The sequence below is a fragment of the Seriola lalandi genome, unplaced genomic scaffold (genome assembly GCF_002814215.2).
Source record: "Seriola lalandi dorsalis isolate HSWRI2012SDOR001 ecotype SW California unplaced genomic scaffold, Sedor1 jcf7180002054687, whole genome shotgun sequence".
NCBI classification, from domain to species: domain Eukaryota; kingdom Metazoa; phylum Chordata; class Actinopteri; order Carangiformes; family Carangidae; genus Seriola; species Seriola lalandi.
Window position 1 is genome coordinate 184866 of NW_019525240.1, and position 21937 is coordinate 206802.

General features: G+C 40.9%; 1 protein-coding gene across 2 annotated transcripts in view; it reads left to right on the forward strand.

Moving 5' to 3' along the window:
- The first annotated feature begins 1408 nt into the window (after positions 1–1408).
- Positions 1409–21937, forward strand: part of LOC111667259 (coiled-coil domain-containing protein 85C-A-like) — a 31345-nt gene continuing 10816 nt past the window's right edge. For both annotated transcript variants that reach the window (XM_023422912.2, XM_087178401.1), the window contains exon 1: positions 1409–2393. In XM_023422912.2, coding sequence (XP_023278680.1) covers positions 1715–2393 — 679 coding nt within the window. In that variant the 5' untranslated portion in view covers positions 1409–1714. The remainder of the gene's footprint in view (positions 2394–21937) is intronic.

Here is a 21937-nt window from a genome sequence, read left to right on the forward strand (position 1 = left end):
CCCACACACACACACACACACACACACACACAATAAGAAAAAAAAAAAAGAAAAGACATCTATCATTGAGATCCCAGCTCGCAATGCATCCTGGGGCTTCTCTGTTATTGTAGTTTCTTGGGTTAAACTGTCATTTTTTTCCCCCATTACTCACACCTGTAATCTCCTGCTGCCCAGCAGAGGGCGACCTTATCTTTATAATAATAATGATAATAATAATAGTTATTGTTATAATGATAGAAGAGGGAGTGAAAGAGTCAAGCAAAGAATTTTTACACAATCTACATTGTCCATATTCAGTTCAGGAGAGGGGGGGTGGGGGGGGGTGACTGTATTTGAAATGATGTAATGAACATACAGAGCTAATGAAGGTCTTTGTGAGTCTGACAATGTCATCAAACTAGTTCCAGTCATGGAGAAAACATATCTACAGACATTTATACTGTGAGCAAGAAAACAAACTGCAATCTGCTTCCTGTTCATACTGGCTGCCACATGCTCAGTGTACATGATTACTCATGTAAATATGCATTTTCAGGTGCGTTAATCTGGACGGAGATAGATTTAGTTTGTTTCACCTTGTCTGTCTGTCGGTCTGTCTGTTTGTTACAACCTGAAAGGTACAATCATGAAACTTTATAGGAGTGTAGTTGAGATCAAGATGAAGGCTGAGGACTCCTAATAATCAGTGTTGGGGAGTAAATTCCATGTAATGGGATAACATTGCCTAATTAAATTACAAAATAAATGTAATTGTAATCTGTTACAATTACTGAGAAAGAATGTGTTATGAAATCACAGACACTAATTAAAATGTTAAATCAGAATATATTGTTTTCAGTAAAATGTTGATATGTAGAATCTAAAACTGAGCAGGAACTCCCGTTGGTGTACATGTGGGTCAGCAGGTGACAGGTGTGAGATCTCACACTCTTCATTCAGCAATGTGTTTTCATTAGATATTCAACACCAACAGATGGTTCACAGTGGTACTGAAAAGTAATCAAAAAGTAATCAAACGTAATACATACATTACTTTGATGAAGTAATTAAACGTTACATTATTCATTACATTTTAATCTGTAACCTATTCCATTTCAAAAGCAACCTTCCCAACCCTGGGCTCAGGTGTACAGCTGCTTAAAGGCAAATAAGCTTCTGTTATCTGTTACCTGTGAAGGTATTGAATACTGAGCTGACCTGCAGTCAGTCTCATACTGTCACCCTGACAGACCACAACGAGCAGCTTTGTTCCAGAGGCTCTGTGACTCTACAGGTCTGTGCTGCTGCCTACAGAGGACACTGTGGTACTTCCTGTGAGGTGTGAGGTGGATAAGCGCTCTGTCTCTCTCTCTCTCTCCCTCCCTCTCTCTCTCTCTCTCTCTCTCTCTCTCTCTCTGCGTCTCCTTCCATGCTCCTTCACTTCCACCCCAACCAGCTCCGGTCTCCGGTCTTAAGACAGCGTCTCCACCATGAACGTACCCCGTTCATAGAGAAGGCTTGTTCTGCTTTGTGGTTCGTGGTTTCCTCTGCCGGTGGATTAAGAGCGGTGCGGTGTGATCTGGGTCACCGGGGCCCGTGTAGGATAAGGATCTGCCTCTGAAGCCCGGTGTGTAATCCATCATGGATCTGGTTTTCATAACAGCCTAAGTGTCGTCCTACAGCTGTGAGAGGACCCCCGGTTTATTAGGGCAACATTAGAAACAGCTGGGACATGGAAGGTCACGGAGCGGATTTGAGCCAGCGGCCCGACGAGGAGCTGCTGATGCTGGGGAAGGAAGATCTGATCCGGAGACTGAGGAGGCTGGAGAGCCGCAACATGGCCCTGATGCTGGAGCACGGGAACATGATGAAAGACGTGAACCGGAGACTGCAGGTCCACCTCCACGAGATCCGGAGTCTGAAAGAGGTCAACCAGAAACTGCAGGACGACAACCAGGAGCTGAGAGAGCTGTGCTGCTTCCTGGACGACGACCGGCAGAAGGGGAAGAAGGTGTCCCGGGAGTGGCAGCGGTTCGGCCGCTACACGGCCGGCGTCCTGTGGAAAGACGTCGGACTTTACCAACAGAAGCTGACGGAGCTGGAGGCCGGTCAGGAAGCGCTGAGGACGGAGAACACGGAGCTGAAGGAGATCGTCCTGATGCTGGATGAGGAGAGGAGCGGAGCCGGCTCCCGGAGCTCCATCGACAGCCAGTCCAGCAGCCTGAGCAACCTGAACGGCTCGGTGTCGGCTCGGGACGTGGGGGATGGTAGTAGCACATCCAGTACTGGGAGCGTCGGTAGTCCTGACCACCACTCCCACAACCACTTCCACAAAGCACCCGAGGGAAAGACAGCACCTCAGAGGAGGTCTATGCATGACCTGTCCGCCGACCACTTCCAGCGAGGAGCCGGTGAGTGATCGTCATGATGCAGATCAGGATCAGACTGTAACCTGCTCAGCTGCATCAGGTCTGTGCTGGAAAACTTTGGAAAGTTTTTCAAACAGCTTTGGTCTTTGGTGTTAACTGAGTCATTCCATGGAAACTGTTCAGTCTGTGTCTCCAACATTTAGGCTAAAACTAGACTATATATATGTATAAATATGTATAAAATTGCCCATATTGTTTTCAGTGGCTGAAGACATTAATTCAAGAGTCATCTCATGTCTGATCATTTCTCACAACACTCAATAACTGTTATAATGCTTCTTCATGGGAAATGTGTTAGGGGAGAAGAGGATGAATGTTTTAAGTCAAAGAGGAAAACAGGAGGTAAAAAAGGAAAAGGAAAGAGAGCAGGAATTCTGTAATTTTTAGCAATTCACATCTGAATTTCAACAACATTTTCGCGAACTTCTTTTAAAGTATCCAAATAAAATTTAACTATTAACTAAAGAAGACTTCATCCAAGTTGGATTGGACTGTATTTTCTTCTGAAAATTGCCATTGAAGTGGTTCACCTATTGCCCTGTGATGATGTGGAACAAACTAACTCTGATATCTGACAACAGTAGCCACAGTCACAGATAAATTAAGTGCGAGGTGGTGATTCTTTAAAAAACAAAATGATGTATTACAGTAGCTTTTGAGAGAAAAAAGGAGAAACAAAATACACAGCATGGTGCTTCACATTGGGATCAACACATTCATTCTTAGCCTGAAAGAGATTCCAGTCCGAGATCTTATCAACCACACCTCCATCTTCACTGTAAAACATCCGTCTCTCCAAGTGTAGTCTGTTTCTCCCAACCACAAATCATATATGGGTACAGAGTCCAATTTCCATATTCCTAAAATTATCTTCTTTGCAGTTACTATTCCAAACAATACAGCCATTTTCTTAAATTTAGTGGCATGAAATAAAGAGTTAGTCACCACAAAAATCGCTATCTGGCACCCAATATTTCCCAAAAGCCCCTGAAAAACAATGAAAATTGCTTTTCCAATAGGTGTTAAGTTTATTGCAAGACCAGAAAGAGTGTGTTAGATTACCAATCCTAGATCTACACCGATCACAAAAAGGTGAAACATCAGGTAAAAAACGGTGTGGCTCTTCTTTAGAGTAATAAAGTCTATATAATGTTTTAAACTGTATGAGATTATGCCTGACATTGACTGAACAGTCACGTATGCTCTTTAAACACTCATCCCAGACCTTATCTTGTAATTCTACATTCAGTTTATTCACTCATGCCTGCTTAAGTCCTTCTGTATTCAATAGAGTTTTCTTATGTAGGATCTGATAGAAAAAGGAAACCCCTCCATGAGAGACAGGATCAAATGCGTTAACTGCCTCCAAGGACTCGTGTTTGCCCAGAATTTCAAAATTATGCATATGCTTCCTGACACAGTCTTGAATTTGTAGATATCTGAAAAAACTTGATGCAGGCAAGGCAAGGCAAAGTTCCCATAAATATAAAGCTCATCTACAATACTTAAACCATTTTGTTTCCAAGTGGAACAATCATTATCGTCTAGAGCAGGTATAAAGGAATGATTTGCACAGATGGAGGTATCATTATAGATTTTTGGAACCCTTAATATATAATTCTATCTTCTTCCAGATTTTTAAAGTATTGCCAACTACAAAGCTGTTACTAAAATATGACTTATTAACTGTAGAAGGGCTATTGAGAAGAGCAGGCAGGGAGGTTTTCTTACATAGTGATCTTTCAATGAATAACCTGGCAATTAAGTCGGAGGAGGTGATTTGGATTTTTTGTTACAATCACGCCAAAGTAGGAAAAGTTGTTATAGGCTTTTTTTTTTTTTTTAAAAAGGAATGGACTATAAATAAGTCATATTAATCACTGCAGAAACTGGCATTAATTCACTTTTGACCAAATTGTCAAAATGGCAAGAGACTGCCAAAGTTATTAATTAGAGCCAGAAGGGAGGTACAGATAATGGGGATTGAAGTATGTCATCTGCGTAAAGAGAAAGGTGATGTTTATAACCTTACATATCAGTGGGAGATATTAGAGGGTTCTGTCTGATGCTGGCTGCCAATGGCTCAATGATAACTGCAAAATGGAAAGGAGAGAGAGGGCAGCCTTGTTGGGTCCCACGATGAATTGCAAAAGGGAGAGAAATATTCTGATAATAACTGAAGCAGTTGAGTGTGGGTAGATGATCTCAATCCATTTTATGAAAGAGGGTCCAAATCCAAATGTGTTGATTGTTAGCATCAAATAGGGCCGCTCCAGTTGTGCATCTAATGAGATAGCAACAGTCTTCTGTGTCCTTTGCGTACAAGATATTTAAAAGGCGGCACAGATTGAAGTCTAAATGTCTGCCTGGCATAGAGCCAGTTTGGTCGGGATGTATAATACTACATACGCATTCTTTTGTTGGTGTGCTTATGTGTTTATGGGCTTGTGTGCTCGTGCATTTATTCTCATGGCACCGTGTACAGCAACACATCGCTCTGTCGGTCGGCTTTCCTAACTGGGAGCACGCTGAACAGAATATACTGTGTGTAATGTACTGAGTATTCATGACTACCTCACACAACCTAAAGCTAGACCCAGAAGCCAGCATGTGGCCCAGACTAGCTGAATAACTCCCCTCTACACTCCAAGCAAGGGAGACATTCAACTTAGATAAGTAACGTGATTTAAAGAGAAAACAACAATGTGTCCTCACCCAAAACTTGGAGTAATTGTCATTTTTGGCCCATCATTTGCTAAACATAACAAACAAACATGCACAAACATGCACACACATGCTTGGTGGGCATGGTCTGCTAAGACTGGTCGGTCAAAATGATCCCCTCCCAGTAGTGTTGGCAGCGATCTGGCAACAAACTCAGTCGGCCTACTGTTTTCGGCCTTTACTTTGACCCCAATTATGCAAATGTTTTGCCCGCGGGAGCGAGCAGCAAGGTCATTGAGCTTGGCTTGTTGTTGCATGTATTGAGATGCTAAACTATCACGCCGTTTCTCCAGCTCCTTGATACGCCTCTCGTGCGATTCGATGGTGGCCTCACTTATAGACATCCATTCACTGACATTATGTACAGCTGCTTTGAGGCTCGTGAGGGAACCTCTTATCAACAGTGCCATTCAGCATATTTATCGCAACTAGGACATCTTCATTGGTAACTGGAGTCATGGCACAAGCAGCGTTAGCTTTAGCTTCTTCCAGGCCTGTTAACTTCGTCGAAGTCTCAGAATATTCTTCTCCAACTCCCTTTTCTTGTCTCTTTCCTTTACCTTGTTTTGCCTTTTTTTTTTTTTTTTAGAACATAACAATTTATTTCAGACACCAGAAATGGAAGTTGAATGTCTCTTGGGTGAGGTAAAATGTGTAGTTGAGGTGGAGCTCCCCTGAGACACATCTACTCCATACCGAAGCAAACCAGAAAGTGCCCCAGAAAATGTTTCTTGCAGTAAAAAGTGTTTTTTTTTCAGACACAGATAAATCTCACGAATGAGATCATAATGTTAACACCTCAGTCATTAAGGTCAGTTCTTGACCTTTCGAATAAAAGAAAACGCCACTTTTATTCCCCTGACTTTCAATTGCAAAGTAATTATAAACCGAAGGAGTTTCCTCAGTCACCATGGAGATGGATCTGTTTAAATATGAGCAGGAGCGGCTAGTTTCTTGTTTGCCTTGGCCACATGGTAAAGGTTAGTAGGTGGGCATTGAGCTGTGGTTGGTGTGTCAACCAGTTGCTATGTTGACACACATTAAGTTTCTTTTATTATTTGATAGAATCAGTTGCCAAATATGTTCATCCTGTTGGGATTAATAAGGATATATTTGAATATGAAAGGTGGTGATTACTAGTTGACATCATGGTAATAATCAGAATCAAAATCAGATTTATTGTAAATTCCATAGTATAACATTGAATACTTGGGAGCAAGATATTGTTCTCGTCTGTGCTGTGGTGTCAGCAGGAGGGGAGGGGCAGCATCCAAAAGGGTGTTCAAAGTGCTGATGTCTTGCTGTTGCTGTTGCTCAGTCTGGCAGACTTTGCTCTGGAGCCTCTTTCCAGAGGGCAAAAGTGCAAAAAGGTGGTGGGAGGGGTCAGTCATTATGTTTGTGGCCTTCCTAACACACCAGTCTTGGTATATATTGGTTATGCTGGGGAGAGACACACCCATGATTTTTGCTGCTGCTCTCACTGTTCTCAGCATCTGTACAGTTCCCATACCAGACAGTTAGGATGCTCTCTATGGTTCCTCTGCAGAATGTTGTCATTTTGGATTGGGGGGGGGTGTTCACTTTTCTCAGTGTCTGCAGGAAGTGGAGGCATTGCTGGGCTTTCTTGGTGGGAGCCATGGTGTTGGTGGATCAGTTGAGGTCATCTGTAATGTGCACCCCCAGGAATAATTTATATAATATGCATTCATTCTCAGGCAGTGAACACTAATGTCCAGTTATACAGAGGAAAAAGAACATGTTGTTTGGGTTTCTTAAAAGATATCATCACCTCAGTGAACACTGCAGAAGGTCACTCTCAGCTCATGCCAGGAGATGGTTCATATAAACACAAGAATAGTGTCCTGTGATAGACTGGTAACTTATCCAGTGTCTATTACTGCCTACCAGCCCATTGCATTCACAGTGTATTTTGGGATAAGAAGCAGCGTTTGACTGAACATGGTCCACTGAACCCATAACCTCCAGACCTCAGAGTAAAGACCAGAAAGCCCCATGAAATCGATGACAGAATTCAGTACAGTTCAGTCAACACACATCTTCTTATCCAAGAGTCAGGTAGTGCGTCATTATCACCTTGCTGTTTGCTCATCCTCAGGCTGAATGACGCTCTGTCTGGCCCGGCTCGGCTCGGCACAGATGGTCTCGGCCTAATTACGCCAGCGCTTTACAGATGAAGTCAGATCTAATGAGGTTTTAGCACCTCAGTCTCTCCAGCAGTGTGATACTGAGCGGAATCAACAGGTCGTGGTTCACAGCTCAGCTGACTCCTGTCTCTGACACATTTCAGCCGCTCTCAGTTTACGTTTCATGCAGAGATAAAGAGCTTGGCAACACTCATGCTACGACATGCTTGTTGAACAGGTCTGGCTACCTGAAGCCAAACCCTGCTGACTGGAAGTGAAAGTCTAAGAAATGGAACTGACTCATCATCCTTATACTTACAAAGAAAAACTTGGTACCACTTTACAATAAGACTACCCTTATAAAGGATTTATAAATGGTTTATAATTAGGTTATTCATTTGGTTGTTAACACAATCATTAATAAATTATTATAAACAAATTACAACACAGTTTTCATACAGTGATGCAGGCTCACTATTTGGCAAACAACAGGTCAGTTGCCCTTTTTATCTAATTTGTTGTAACAGCTTATAAATGATTTATAAAGTGTTAACAAGCTAATTAATAAAATGTTTATAACTAGTTTAATGATTAGCTTGTTAACACTTTATAAATCATCATAACAGCTGTTCTTCATCCTTTACTTTATTATACAGCCTCGGCACGCATTTGTCGGTGAAATGCTGTCGACTTGGTATCTTGTACCAGCGCTCCAACGTAATTATCATGTCCCGAGAGCCCTCATTCTCTACAACACCGTACGGTCTCAGGTCTTTCACAATTGAAGAAGTCATTACCTTCGCTCTAGCCGAGTTGTGGCTAAGTTTTGGTTGAAAGAAGTCTTGAATGTCTGTATCTTTGTCTTGCCGTGTCTTTGTGCTAGCTGTACTACTAGCCTCCTCATCGCCTGTTTCTCCATGTCGTCTCACTAAGTGAGTGTTGAGATTAGTCGTGCTACCGCAGTATTTGAGTTCTCTTTTACGCTACTCACATATTGTAATGGTTTTATCTAGTATTACGTTCTTCCCGTAAAATCCAAATCTCTTCCAAACTTTGGTTTTCATTCTTGACGGTGCATTATAAATCATGTCGGTGTTGTCAGACATGTTTGTCTTTCCCTCGCATCAGAGCGCTATCTTAATGTTATGTCACCAACGCTCCTGCCAACGTGCTTCGAGACATGCTCAACTACTTCGTCTTCGTCAACCTCGACAACATCCTCATCTTCTCCAAGACCCGGGAGGAACACGTCCATCACGTCCAGTCAGTGCTCCAGCGTTTCCTTGAGAACTCCCCGTTCGTCAAAGCTGAGAAGTGGGAGTTTCATGCTTCATCCGTCTCCTTCCTGGGGTACATCGTGGCGCAAGGCAGCATGCAGATGGAACCGGCAAAGGTCTCCGCCTTTACGTTGTGGCCCATTCCTGACTCCCGCAAACAAGTGCAGTGCTTCCTGTGGTTCACCAACTTCTACCGCCGTTTCGTCCGCAACTACAGCTCTGTGGCCGCCCCTCTCACCGCCCTCACCTCCTCCAAAGTGCCATTCCAGTGGACCTCTGCTGCCGACGAGGCCTTCGAGACCCTCAAGTCCAGGTTCACTTCGGCGCCCATCCTCCAGATGCCTGATCCCAACGACACTTCGTGGTGGAGGTGGACGCCTCCGATATACGGGTGGGAGCTGTTCTCTACCAAAGATCTGGCACTGACCAGAAGCTTCACTAACACTAACATATCTAAACATATCTCTGGTATCTTTGGTGTAGTTATATAATGTGGTGTAAAGAAGGGAATGCTTGTACAGACAGTTACAGTGGTAGTTCACTGTGAAACAGATTCACCGTGACACAGATGCAGATCTCACACTCATATTTGTATCCTCAGACTTGCTCAAATATCTCAAATTTCCTTCTTCATCATGTGTACCTCTGTACATCTTTCACATGATGATTCCCCTGACTGAGAGGGGGCCTGGGCAGCAGTGTCTCCAGGCAGCAGTGGTCTCCAGGCAGCAGTGTCTCCAGGCAGCAGTGGTCTCTAGCTGTTGGGTTGCACTTTGATGCCTGTAGATGAGTGTATATATAGGAAGAAGAAGAGCACAGCAGTGACCCAGTTTTCTAGAACCCATCAGGTCAGATGAACTCCCCACTTGTAATGGTAATCTGCCATGTCATTGCTTAGTTAGTCATGCATTTTTGGGGTGGGGGTGGGGGGGGTGGGGGATTAGTAACGTGAAACAGTAACACAGGTCAACATGGCATATAATACTCTGGAACAACCTGGAAGCAGATGCCTTCCAGATCTCTCCCATGTCAGTCTCAGTGTCTCCATTAATTCTTCATTCCATCAGATTTTTGGAAAGTCGTAGAAACGACTTTTTTATAATAATAATGCAAAGTGATGGAAAGTGTTATCACTGCCTGGATTGTGTTCACAGGATGATTTCTTGAGTAAAGGAAGTCTACATTTTTGTACTGTTCAGAAGTCGTAGAGTGCACATCCTGAGCCCTGCATGTGGTTAGGTTTAGGCTAGGGTTAGCATTAGCAAAATATCACAGTTTGGGTAAATTCTTTCAAAGTGAACATAATGTCTTATGCTTCAAATCACTTGTTTTCCCAGCCTTAACCAACAACTGCTTCATTCAAATCATGCTTCAGTGATATTGTATTGCAGGAGTAGATATTGAACATTTTACTTATACTTTCATATCAACATTTTGCAACTCGTCGGATATGTTAATAAACAACATATAAAAACTTAATCCTGGCAGCATTACATTTGAGTATATAGACAGGAGTGTCCACATACTTATGTCTCATTATGTTTCCCTTCTCCTTTACCCGCACACTCACCTTTACCTTTTGACTTCCTCCATGACGGTTGTTGTTTATGAGACGCCGACAGGTGCTCCAAAAAATCTTTCTTAGTGTTTATCCAGATGTTTGCATTGGAGGAAAGCCCAGGTGTTTTTTTTATCTTAAATTACCTGTGTGGTTGTGCAGCTCATCAAAGCCACTGTTATCTTTGTTCCTACTCAGCATTGCTGCTGTTAACTGCTGAAGGGTCCTGTAATTGGGGCTATCCAGTGTCTCATTGACAGCGTCTCAGTGGTCCTGTGGGGACCATTAATCTCTGCTGTTGTGTGGTGGAGGAGAAGAGAAAACCATGTGCTGCTGGTTTGTAGGAAAATAAATGACATCCTAGTGACTCAAGTTAGATACAACCAACTTGTTTTTTTTTTTCATTTGAGTCATAACTTTTAAAGTCCAAATTTGAACTGTTTCATGTGGTTCATTGTAATGAACAGGTTTTGTCCTCAGCCTATCCAAACCGTGTTCCCTACATACACTGTTTAAATTGCCCAGAACTGATGTATTTATTTTGTCTGGAATCAGCTCATATGTGTGAAGCTGTGTGTTTGTGTTGAGCTGAATAAAAGGCTGAATCTGCGTAGGCATTTCTCAGTGTGTGTGTGTGTGTGTGTGTGTGTGTGTGTGTGTGTGTGTTGTGATGATAATGAGGCAGCATGTGAAGGTCTTTGTGTGTGTGTGTGTGCAGCTATGAAAAGGTTTGAACACACCGTGGGAGAATGAGGCTGTTTCTACGCAGCGTTCACTGTCTGCTGATGGAGAAGCAAAGTAAGTGGCTGAATCAGTTCATGTGGAACCCAGAGTAGATATGAGCGACTGCATTATAATACTCATAAAGGACTATATTTTTATAGGTTTATATGTTTGTGGACTGTGGTCATCTTTGTCTTCATTTGCTGCATCATGAACTGTCGAACAGTTGTTTTTCCACAAGCTACACAAAAAGCGGTGAAGACAACGTTAAGTAATTGTGTTTGCAAGATGGTTTCCGCAGTCCTAGGTCTAGCAAAAACTAAACTTAAACTATGATGATTAGCAGACTGAGTTAGCCAAATGCAGCATGTTTTTGGTCTGGCAGTTGTGTAGGTTTGAGCGTGGCATGGCGGCTGACATCGCTGAAACGCTGCGAATCACGCCTGCATGTTCACACGGGCTGAGTGTTGCTGATGCATGGCTGCTGCTTCAGCTCGCTCTCTCTACATAGAATTTGGAGGTTACTGGAATGTTGGATTTCTCGTCATTCTTTCTGATTTATTTTTGACACAAAATTTCAATAAAATGTCTCTGTCGCCACATGCAACTGCTAAAATGGTTAATTTTTTTTCTTTTTCATGTCAGATTCAGACTAGAGAGAGACAACTGTAGTGGAAGCTCTTAGGTTTATGTGATGTTGTGCTGGTATGATGTCACTATGACATCAACAGGTCTTTTCTTTATCTATCTTTACTAGGAGATATGTTAAGACTGAAAAATAAATGAGAGACCAATTTCTCACGTGGATACGTCACGTCAGACATGTGTTTCACGCATCCAGTGTGTTCCTGGCCTTAGAACTCAGCTGTGGTGCCATCTCTTCACTCTGGGTTTTGCTTTGTCAGATTAATATTAACATAACATAAAGTTCCAGGTTTTATTGTCTGCATTTCCACCGCAAAGTTATTACTTGACATTACATTTATGTCTTATTATACGTATTATACGTATTATACGTATTATACGTATTATATGTGACGGATGGCAACCCGAGTCACTCCAGTTGTTGTGGTCCTTTATGTTTTGAAGTCAGTTTTGTTTATTTACTTCCTCCCGGACCTGTTTCGTGGTGTTCGCTCGCTCACTGCTTAAACATCGCAGGTGAAATAAAATGCAGCGAGTACTCGACCAGCACTGCAGACCACGCCCCCCAAAGTTCCTGAACCTTTGGAAGGTACACTACATCTTCAGGCCACAAGAAGTCGTCTAATTTTAAAACCTAAATATAGGTTGTAATAAGCTGCCACCCACACAAGCTATTGGGTCGTTTGTCTAATTGATTCAGAGTCAGTCCGGAGACGAGGAATACTGTAATAACTTTTAAAAACATATAGAGGCTGAGTATTAAGATAGACTTTTTAAAAAAACTAAACCTATTGTTTAATCATTTAAATAAGCCATAGATCTATCGGGGTCTGATTTGGCATAATAGTAATTTATCGTCTGGCTCGACAATGCTTTCAAAGTGAGGAGTCATTTTATGTCTTTCCGTCATATTACAATGATGAGAATCAGTATCAGAAACACAGTGAGTTCTTTCTTTAATCATTTGACTCCCATTAACTCTAAATAAAACCTCTCCTGCTGATTTGTTTTCATCTGAAAACATTACACAGCAGCAGACCAGCACACATCCCAGTACAATCAGAAGAGAAAGGTCCAGCTGTGAGGATGAGCCCTGGCCCTGCATCACAAGAGAAAAGTCGCCTGGTCAGGAATTCCCACATTCCAGCACACATAATGGACTGAGAGCAGTGTGGGAAAAAAGCGTGTTGAGGAAACAATAATAGTGCACTGTTTTGTCCATTGTCACTGGGAGAGCAGGTCACCTGCTGGGATGGCTGTTTGCATTATACAGTCTATGGTTTTCACATATACAGTCGAGGTCAGTAGCATTTGGACAGTTGCACATGTTCGACCTTCAGGCTCTGAGCTGCTGCACATAACTACGTTAAAATGCCAAGTCTCTCGCTTTTGAATCAGAGCAGGTTTCCACCAACATAGAAAAACTGTGTGGGAGATGCAGCGAGTTTCGGGGTTTACAGAAATAATTGGGCAGATACACATGTGAGTACATTAAAATCCCTTACAATAACTGCCTGAATTCTTTGAACCACGGACATAAACAGATGCTTTGTATCTTTACTTTTCAAATGAATCAGAAAACATCTTCACATGTGCTGTAAATACTCCCAACACGACGGACCGGTTTCCAGGGGACACTAAAAAGTGATGAACCTGGCTGGGATGCATTTGTCGCAATTGTGACTTTGTTTAAAGTTGAAGTTAAGTTAAGCTAGCTAAGCATTTAAGCGTGCAAGTGTGTTTCAGTACTTTTTGTCCAGGCCTGCTGTATGTCCTGTTCACTCAGTTTGCTGTCTGTTGCTCACAGCACAGCAAAGAGCCGTGCTACCAGCCAACAGCCACACAAAGAGCATGTGAGAGGTTTCCACAGTACAAACCACAGCTGAGCCTGTTCGGTGTCTCGTGGTTCAGTTTAGTTTTATAACGTATGAAATGACACAGAATTGTGGTTATTTTACTGCATTTGTCAACCACTATTACATACAAGAATACAACATAAAAACACCCTCAGAATAAGATGTAATCTAACAGCCCTGCAGTAAACACTGCTTTCATCAAGCTTTACATCGAAACAGGTGGAAACAACCACAGACTGTAAATAAAAAGCAATGTTTTTGTTTCAGTCAGCCAGCTCAGGAGGAATGGATTAATAATGTATGTGACTGTAGTGTCTTGGGACATCATCTTTCCCCAAAAAGAAAAGAGCAGGGAGTTGGGATGATAATAACTTCAGGGAGAAACAGACTGGAGCTTGAAGACTGTGTTTATTGCAGTTATTGCGGATTATGTTGTTGGTTTGTTTGACTAATTGATTCACTATTTATTACAATACATTTCAGACTGATGAATATTGTGGAATAATCCTCAAGTTGGTAAACCACACAAATGTCACAACAGATTGCATCAGAAAAGAAACACTATTTGTCCAGTTTTACAAAACCCTGAATGTAGAGTCAAATCCGTCAGAAGGTTTTAATGTGTTTTACACGGCTTTAAGTTGTTCTCCCTCACTGTGCCGGAATTCCGGTGCAGGGCCGTTTTAGATTCGAAAATAGATAATTATATGTCTATCGCAAATATTCTTACATGTCACTTGGCAAGACTATGGCTATATGAATACAGTCATAAGAAACCTTATATTTCGTATTAATGAAATAGACCTCAGTGTTTCCCATAGGTCTGAAATGTAGTTGTGGTGGTAGCCGGCGATTAGGGCCGGTATCACCTGCTGGCACAAAAATGGTCTATTACATGTGTCAAACAACAACAAAAATGTGACCCTTAACACAATATTTTTGACTTATTGAATATTTCTATTTAGAGATCCAACTCCCCAACCCTCCCCTCCATCTACTTATATGGGAAATTAATGGGTACACATCTGCACATTTCCCCTTATATTTAGCCACTTAGCTATATGTGTAGCTACCATCGCAGCAAAGTTGCCTCTTTCTTTCATAGAATTCGAAGCCAGAGTCAGAAAACAATACACAATAAGGAGAAAATCTGGCCCGTACACTCTCCCCCTACCCACTCTCACTCCGTTTGCGCATTCATGCCACATTGAGTGTTGTTCCAAACTAACAACCCTTATGTAGGAGTGGGTTATAAAGCCCTCCAACACCAATGCAGACTTACAAACCACCCTCCCAAACGAGTGCAGCATCGCTTTGAGTCCAGGATGGATGAAATGCCATATACCTAATAATGTGAGTTCTGTGTGTTTATTTCCAAAGGAAACGTCATAAATTGCCTCAAACAGACATTTGCAAAGACAATTTGACATCTGTTGAAAAAATAAGGATAGAATTAGATTAAGAGGATAAATAAAAACATGTTCAGCAAAAACGAAATGCGGCTAAAGAAGCATGTGAGTGAATTTTTGTTTATTCAATTCATAATTTTCCTTTCACAAGCTCACTAAGCCATGAATGTGATGAGGGCCATGTCACTGTCCACACACGTACATCTTTGTTAATGCTGTGTTAGATTATCTTTTAGATTAATATTGATTTAATCACAATATTTTGGGTAACAATGAATTTCCTGTTTTCATCGGAGAAAGGTGAGGGCCTCACAAAGCATATCTTATCTCCGGATTGGGACCACTATATCAGAATATTTAAGATATTTTTCCGATATGACTGATGCTGTATTTTGAATGCAACACTCATCGCATTTCTGGTGTCAACATATCACGATACTACCAAAATGTCTCACCTCTTACATGTTAACACCTGGAAAATGATATATATGTGTGGTGTCCAGGCAGGAAACTTCAAAATTTAATTTGTAGCTTTATGTCGGATGTTCAAAGATATGATTCAAATCTGATCAAGTGACTGTGGATCCTCATGTTTATCACTTATGTCTGGATCATATCAATCTCCACATCGGGACCACTTTGATGCAAACAGAATATGGCGTTACGATATTTTTCAGATATGACTGAAGCATAGTTTTGCTTACTACTTACATTTTGGTCAACATATCATATGATACCACCGAAATGTTTCACCTCATATTTTAATATCCAGGAAGTGATTTACAATACGTTTGGTATCAGTGGATGGAAGCTGAGATGTAACTCATGTTTTGGATATTCTTGGATGTGATTCTTTGAAATTATTGTAAATACTCCCTGGTTTTAACTCATGTTCAGATTACATCTCTATCTCTCTATTAAAACTAAATGTTAATATCCAGAAAGGAGTATATGTAAGATTGTAAAAGATATACTGGAATACCAGTAATGAAAATGACTGAGGATGCTCACTGTTTCTGACTCATATCCTCATCATATCTATCTCCAGATTCTTTGATACATTGATATGACTTTGCTAAAAACGTCTGTTGACATCATTAATCATACATTTATGCCACTTGAAGTGTTTTTTCTGTACGGTTTGTCATTTTTGAGTTAGACCTGGATACTGTTTAACCTGGTTTTCCAGATCGCCAGTTCATCCAGTCCAGATGGAAATTTAATTAAAACAGGAATTGTACCTTGACCGAAACAAAATAAGTGAGAATTGAACTGTAAGGCTTGGTGCCAGTGATCTAACAGCAGAACAGTCCTGGCAGCCTGAGCACAGAAAGACAGAGGGAGCAAAAAAGGGAGATAGTTGGAGATCAGACACAACAGCACTAAAGAAAAATGGAGCAAAGAGTGAGACTGTTATATATATATAGATATATGTGTGTGTGTGTTTGTGTGTGTATATGAGTCAAAATATCACCTAGTGTTATATTTGTACAGTATATTCCACCATATATGTTTCAATGACAAAGAATGAGGACATGCCAAAGATTCTAACATATTCTAGCCAAATACTGAGTCCAAATATTTCAGTATATGGCATGAGGGCATATTCAGATATCATATTTTATATGTATGCAACACTAGATGTATCTGGATACAGTATACTATATTAGGCAAATGCTGGCTCAGTAGTTGACCTGGCATAAAGCATATCAAGAAATCGGCAGATATGCTCCAGGTATGATTCAGATTCTTGCAAGAAGAAAGCGTATCTCCGGATTCTTGGTGTTTTAGCGCAGTGTATGCGCCACAGCTGTCATCCATCCGCCGGTAAGCTACATTTTGCTAGGTTTTGTTTTTATCATCTGATACAACCAAAGGAACTCTAATATATGTATATATATATATATATATATATTCCATTTGTGTTTTGTTTGTGTGTATATTTTGTTTGTTTTGAGTGTATAACAGCAGCCTAGGTATCCAAGGTGAGGAATGGAAACCAAACCCTTTTAAACTCTAACCCTATCCATTCCCGAACATATTTCAGGCACAGACATTTTCCTCACTTTAAGTCCTGGTTTTAGAATAAAGCTGAAAACAATTCTAGATGATCAACCAATTAATTCTTTCAGTCATTTTTCAAGCAGGAATGCAAAACCCCTGCCGGCCCCAAATTCTGACATGAGGATGTGTTTTTCTGTTATCTATGACAGTAAATGGAGCAGGTTTAGGTTTTGGACTGTTGGTCACACAGAAGAGAAACAAAATCGTAATTTCTGGGAAACTTACTTGACATTGTACAGCCCAAAGATTAATCACTTAATTGAGAAAATAATACAGATAAGTTTTAGCCCTATTTGTCGTGTATTCTTCATTGTTTTCATTGCTGTATTTAGCTTCTCTGGATTAACTTGGCTTTACCCATTTACTTATTTTATCTGTATCAGAGCAGCAGAGTCAAAAAATAGTTTGTTATATTAATCATATGTAAAACATCATATATAGACTCCAAAGACGTCAGACTTAATGCGAGGCTATTCCAAAGTTAAAGAGCTGCTCACTGGACAGCACTATCACCCTGAGTCTTAACACCTGTCCAAGGTGCACTTGAAAAACTCTGGGTAGAGGATCCAAGAGTTTGGCTTGTGGAGTGGAGATGTAGATGGTCAGTAATGCACTGTGGAGCTTGGACATTTAAGGCTATAAAAAAGGAGCATGCTGGGGATGGGTAATATGTGACCGTCGTGTTGGAGCGTGGACATCCAGCTCCTGCGTTGAAACAGTCAGTACAGAAGGCGTATGTCACTCTGAGGTTTTAAATGTCATGTCGTCAGGATTGTACCATGAATCCTCGCTGAAATTTCTGTCGGGATCATTTTCAAATTCCTACAGACTCGTTTTGCACTTGTCGAACCAACCAGTTACTGGTCTCTTTATTTAATCGAATGCAGTCTCTTAATCCTCCTAGCTTACTGTAATGTCATGTTGTGTCTTATCTTCATGCTTCACTCTGCAGTAAGAGAAGATGCTGAATGTGATGTAGATACAGAACAACAGGCTTTAAATGTCATTCTCTATGGGAACTTCATCTTGAACATCAAGCCATGTGATGGTTATTTTCATTTGTTCATTTGTTACATGGTTGTGTGCTGGTCTCATCCCAGACAGAGCAAGTGTGTGTGTGTGTGTGTGTGTGTGTGTGTGTGTGTGTGTGTGTGTGTGTGTGTGAGAGAGAGACTTGCCCTGAGGTCAACACTGTCTGTACCAGTGTCTTTATCTTGTGTCCAGTTGAAGTGTAGACAGCTGTCTTCCTGTTAACAAATCATCTGTCAGGAAACATGTCACTGGTTCTTCTGGTTCGTTGTGACAGTTTCTATCTACTGATTCTTTGCATAGACAAATTGACAGTAAAGTGACAAACAGCCTGACAGAGTGTGTGTATCACTGTGTATCATAGACATAGACATTTAACTTCAGTGATACACATTTCCAATAACACAGTCTTGATATATATACACACAGATATATCTTCTGCTAAGACCTGGTTGCCCAGAAAGCCTAGCTGCTGTTTTAGACTGTCTCAGCAACATTAACTGTTGGATGGCACAAAATTTCCTACAACTCAGCAATTCAAAATCAGAAATTATACTGTTTAATCTACCAAACTCCATCAGTTCCTTTCAGAATGCCCTTGGTCCCTGGTCTGTTCAACCAATCGCCACAAATACTGTTTGATTCTAACCTGACCTTTGATCACCACATCAAAAAAGTTGTCCAGTCATGCTTCCTCTGAATAAGATCCATCTCCAAAATCAAACACATTCATTTTCTCAAAATTGGATGACTATAACTCCCCCCTCTGAGGCATAGGTCAAAGGTCACTCTCCCACCTCCAACTAGTTCAGAATAGCAGCTCAGCCTCTGGTTTTAACAGATGATATCACATCAGCCTGATCTTTGCTTTCTTTCATTGGCTCCCTGTCTGTTTTAGAATTGATCTTAAGATTCTAGTGATCACTCGTAAATAGTGTTGTTTTTGGCGGCCTGTTTTAATTTTAGTTTTAGTCTAGTCTTTGTGTCAAGCTGTCATTTTAGTTTTTATTAGTTTTAGTCACGTTCATACTCTTTTTAGTCTAGTCAAGTTTTAGTCGACTAAAAGTCTGAACATTTTAGTCTTATTTTAGTCAGAATCATCCATGACTATTTTAGTCTAGTTTTAGTCAATGAAAATTTTATTTTAGTCTCTTTCTAGTAATGCATATCATTTAACCCAGTTATAGTATAAGTACCTAGTAGTATAGACAAAACCAAAATTTTCTTTTAGCCAAACCCACAACACGTTCAACCGCAGCTGCAACTTCTAAATGCCGCCCGCGAGTGGGGATTGAGGAAGTGAAGTCGCGTGCGTCGGCGCAGTGCGACCTGATGAAGTGAGACACAGGAAACAGAAATACTGCAAAATAATAATAACTCGACTAAACAAGTCGAAATGACGTTATAACATTTCGTCTCGTCTCGTTTTAGTCAATGAAAATGAAGAGACATTTTAGCAGAGTTTTTATTTTGTAAACCACATTTAGTCTCGTCTTTATTCGTCAACAATATTGCATTATATATTTAATTATAGTTATCGTCACATGACCAGCATTTACGTTGCGTCTAGTCTCGTTTTCGTCACGTGATAAAGGTTCGTTGAGGAAGATATTTAGTCATAATTTTCGTTGACGAAAGCAACACTACTTGTAAAGCACGCTAGGGCCTGGCCCAAAGCTACATTACATAATTATTAACCACATACGAGCCAGTATGCAGCCTTAGATCCTTGGGCAGGGCCCTTCTGGCCATTTCGAAGTTGAGGCTTAAATCTAAAGGTGGCTGCGCTTTTGTCATCAGGACCCCTCGACTTTGGAACGACCCGCTCGAGGAGACGAGGCAGAATCAGTGACTTCTTTTAAATCACCTCTTAAAACTTATTTTTATAGACTTGCTCTTTATCGTCTTTATTTTAATCATCCTTTTATCGTCTTCATATCACCCTTTTACTGTGTTTGTGTGTGTGTGTGTTTCTATATGGCATCTGCTCCCTGTAATTGTCGTCTGCGTGTAAAAGTGTAGTGCTTCTTGTTTATTTGAAAAAGGAAAGTGCATTGATGCAGAGGCAGCCTTTGCTCCAAGACATTGCTGTTGTCTAATAGTAATTTGTTTTGCTAATTACATTTTCAAAGACATATTTGCTGTCTGGAGGATGTTGCCTGGAGAGGTTTTGTTTGGTGTCGGAAGAAGTTGGGGTGAAGGTCATTTCTAGAAGACAGGGTTGAAAGAAATCTACTGAATAACTGTGTTTGTATACTGTCATTTGTGGTATAAAATTAGCAGTCTTCCAGTTCTCTAACAACAATTTCATCGAGACAAGCAAATGTCAGGTACATGATAATTTGACCAGGGATCCACTGGATCATTATCCGACATTATTAAAGAAACTGGTGTCGGCCAGATGTGACTGGTCAACACTAAGTACAGTTTCTTTGCTAGGCCCATTATAAAATACCAACAATGCAAACTTATATAACCGTGTAGGTCATTTGACCTATACCATTGGATAAAAGCCATAGGACTGTGCGAGCACCTGGCGTACCGGATCTGCATTGTCACGGTAACAATAATAAACACAAGTTGTAGAGTGGTTAAATGAAACAACGCTGACAGTCGGTTTCTGATGGGAAACAAACAGTGTGTCAAAGTCCTGTGTCCTCTTGAATCATCCATCCATCCACGCCAATGTCCTCCTAACGTGGACTCTATTGCTCTTTATATAACATCACCTGACATCCTCATTAGCTGCTGTCATAATAACCTTCTACAGCTCACTAAAATTAGTAACAAGTGTATGCATGGCTATCTTTGATAAGAGGAGCTGTTTTTGTTTTAGACCTTGAAAGTGAGGACAGTTTGGTTGGGCCTCACAACTCAAAACAAAAGGGTTGTTTGAGGGTCTGGACTTGGTTTTAGGGATCAGGTTTTGGTTAAGGTTAGGTATGGGTTGGAGTTGCAATGGTTGAGGTTAGTGCAAAGGACTGGAGAATTTTGTTAAGTGTCCTCATGTCCTTATGTTTGAGGACCTGAGACCCTCTTGCTCTGACAGTGGGCTGATCCTGTTTCTCTGGCTGGTCTGTCACTGACCAGTCTAAGGGTGCAATGACATGACTCACAAGTTCACATGTCAGGTTTTGGGTGACCTGTCTTCCAGTCAGCTTAGCTGTTTTTGACTCCAGCACCTTAATTTTCACAACTTTATTGATATAAAAGTTAAAATGATCCTAGACTGGTTGGCTGTGTCTAATGAACAAGCCATGTGAAGAAACTTGTTATATTGGAGGCCTGCTGCTAGTTAAGAAGTTACAAACTCAGGTCTTTTGAGCATTTGCTGACCTTAAGAAAGATTCACTATAAAAACAAATAAATGAATACAAGAAATACAATACACTCAGAATGCACTAGCAGTTCCTGGTGTTAGTCACGTTGATCAGTGACTGCTTTGTTGTGACATCACAAAGTTCCAGAAGTCCTGACGGCTGGTTTTTAAGGCTCAGTTTCTGAATACAGGCTGTGTGCATTTCTTTGCGGCCTGAACCTTTGATACTTTCACAATATTAATATAGAACCTAGACCTGATCTATAATCAAACAAAACATGGACATCTACCTTTAGATTATATGGACCTTTACACAAACTGCAGCCTGTCTGTGTACTGTACTGCATGTCCACAGCTCAAACTGCCATCATTGATAGCGCTCTGAAAGCAGCTCGTACATTCACATACAGTGGCAAGAAAAAGTATGTGAACCTTTTGGAATTTCATGGTTTTCTGAGTAAATTTGTCATAAAATGTGATATGATATTCATCTAAGTCAAGGGTATTGACAAATATAATGTGTCTTAAATAATACCTCAAAAAAAATTGATCTTTCATGTCTTTATTGAGAATAACCAAAAAATCCTCATAGTGCTTGTGGAAAAAGTATGTAAACCCTTGAATTAATGACCTCAAAAAAGCTAATTGGTGTCAGGTTTTAGCACATCTGGAGTCTCGTTGAGACAATGAGTTTGGGGTTGTGGACTAAAGCTACTTTGACTGATAAAAACCCCCAAACTTTTGGAGTTTGCTTTGCAAAAGAAGAACACGTTTATGT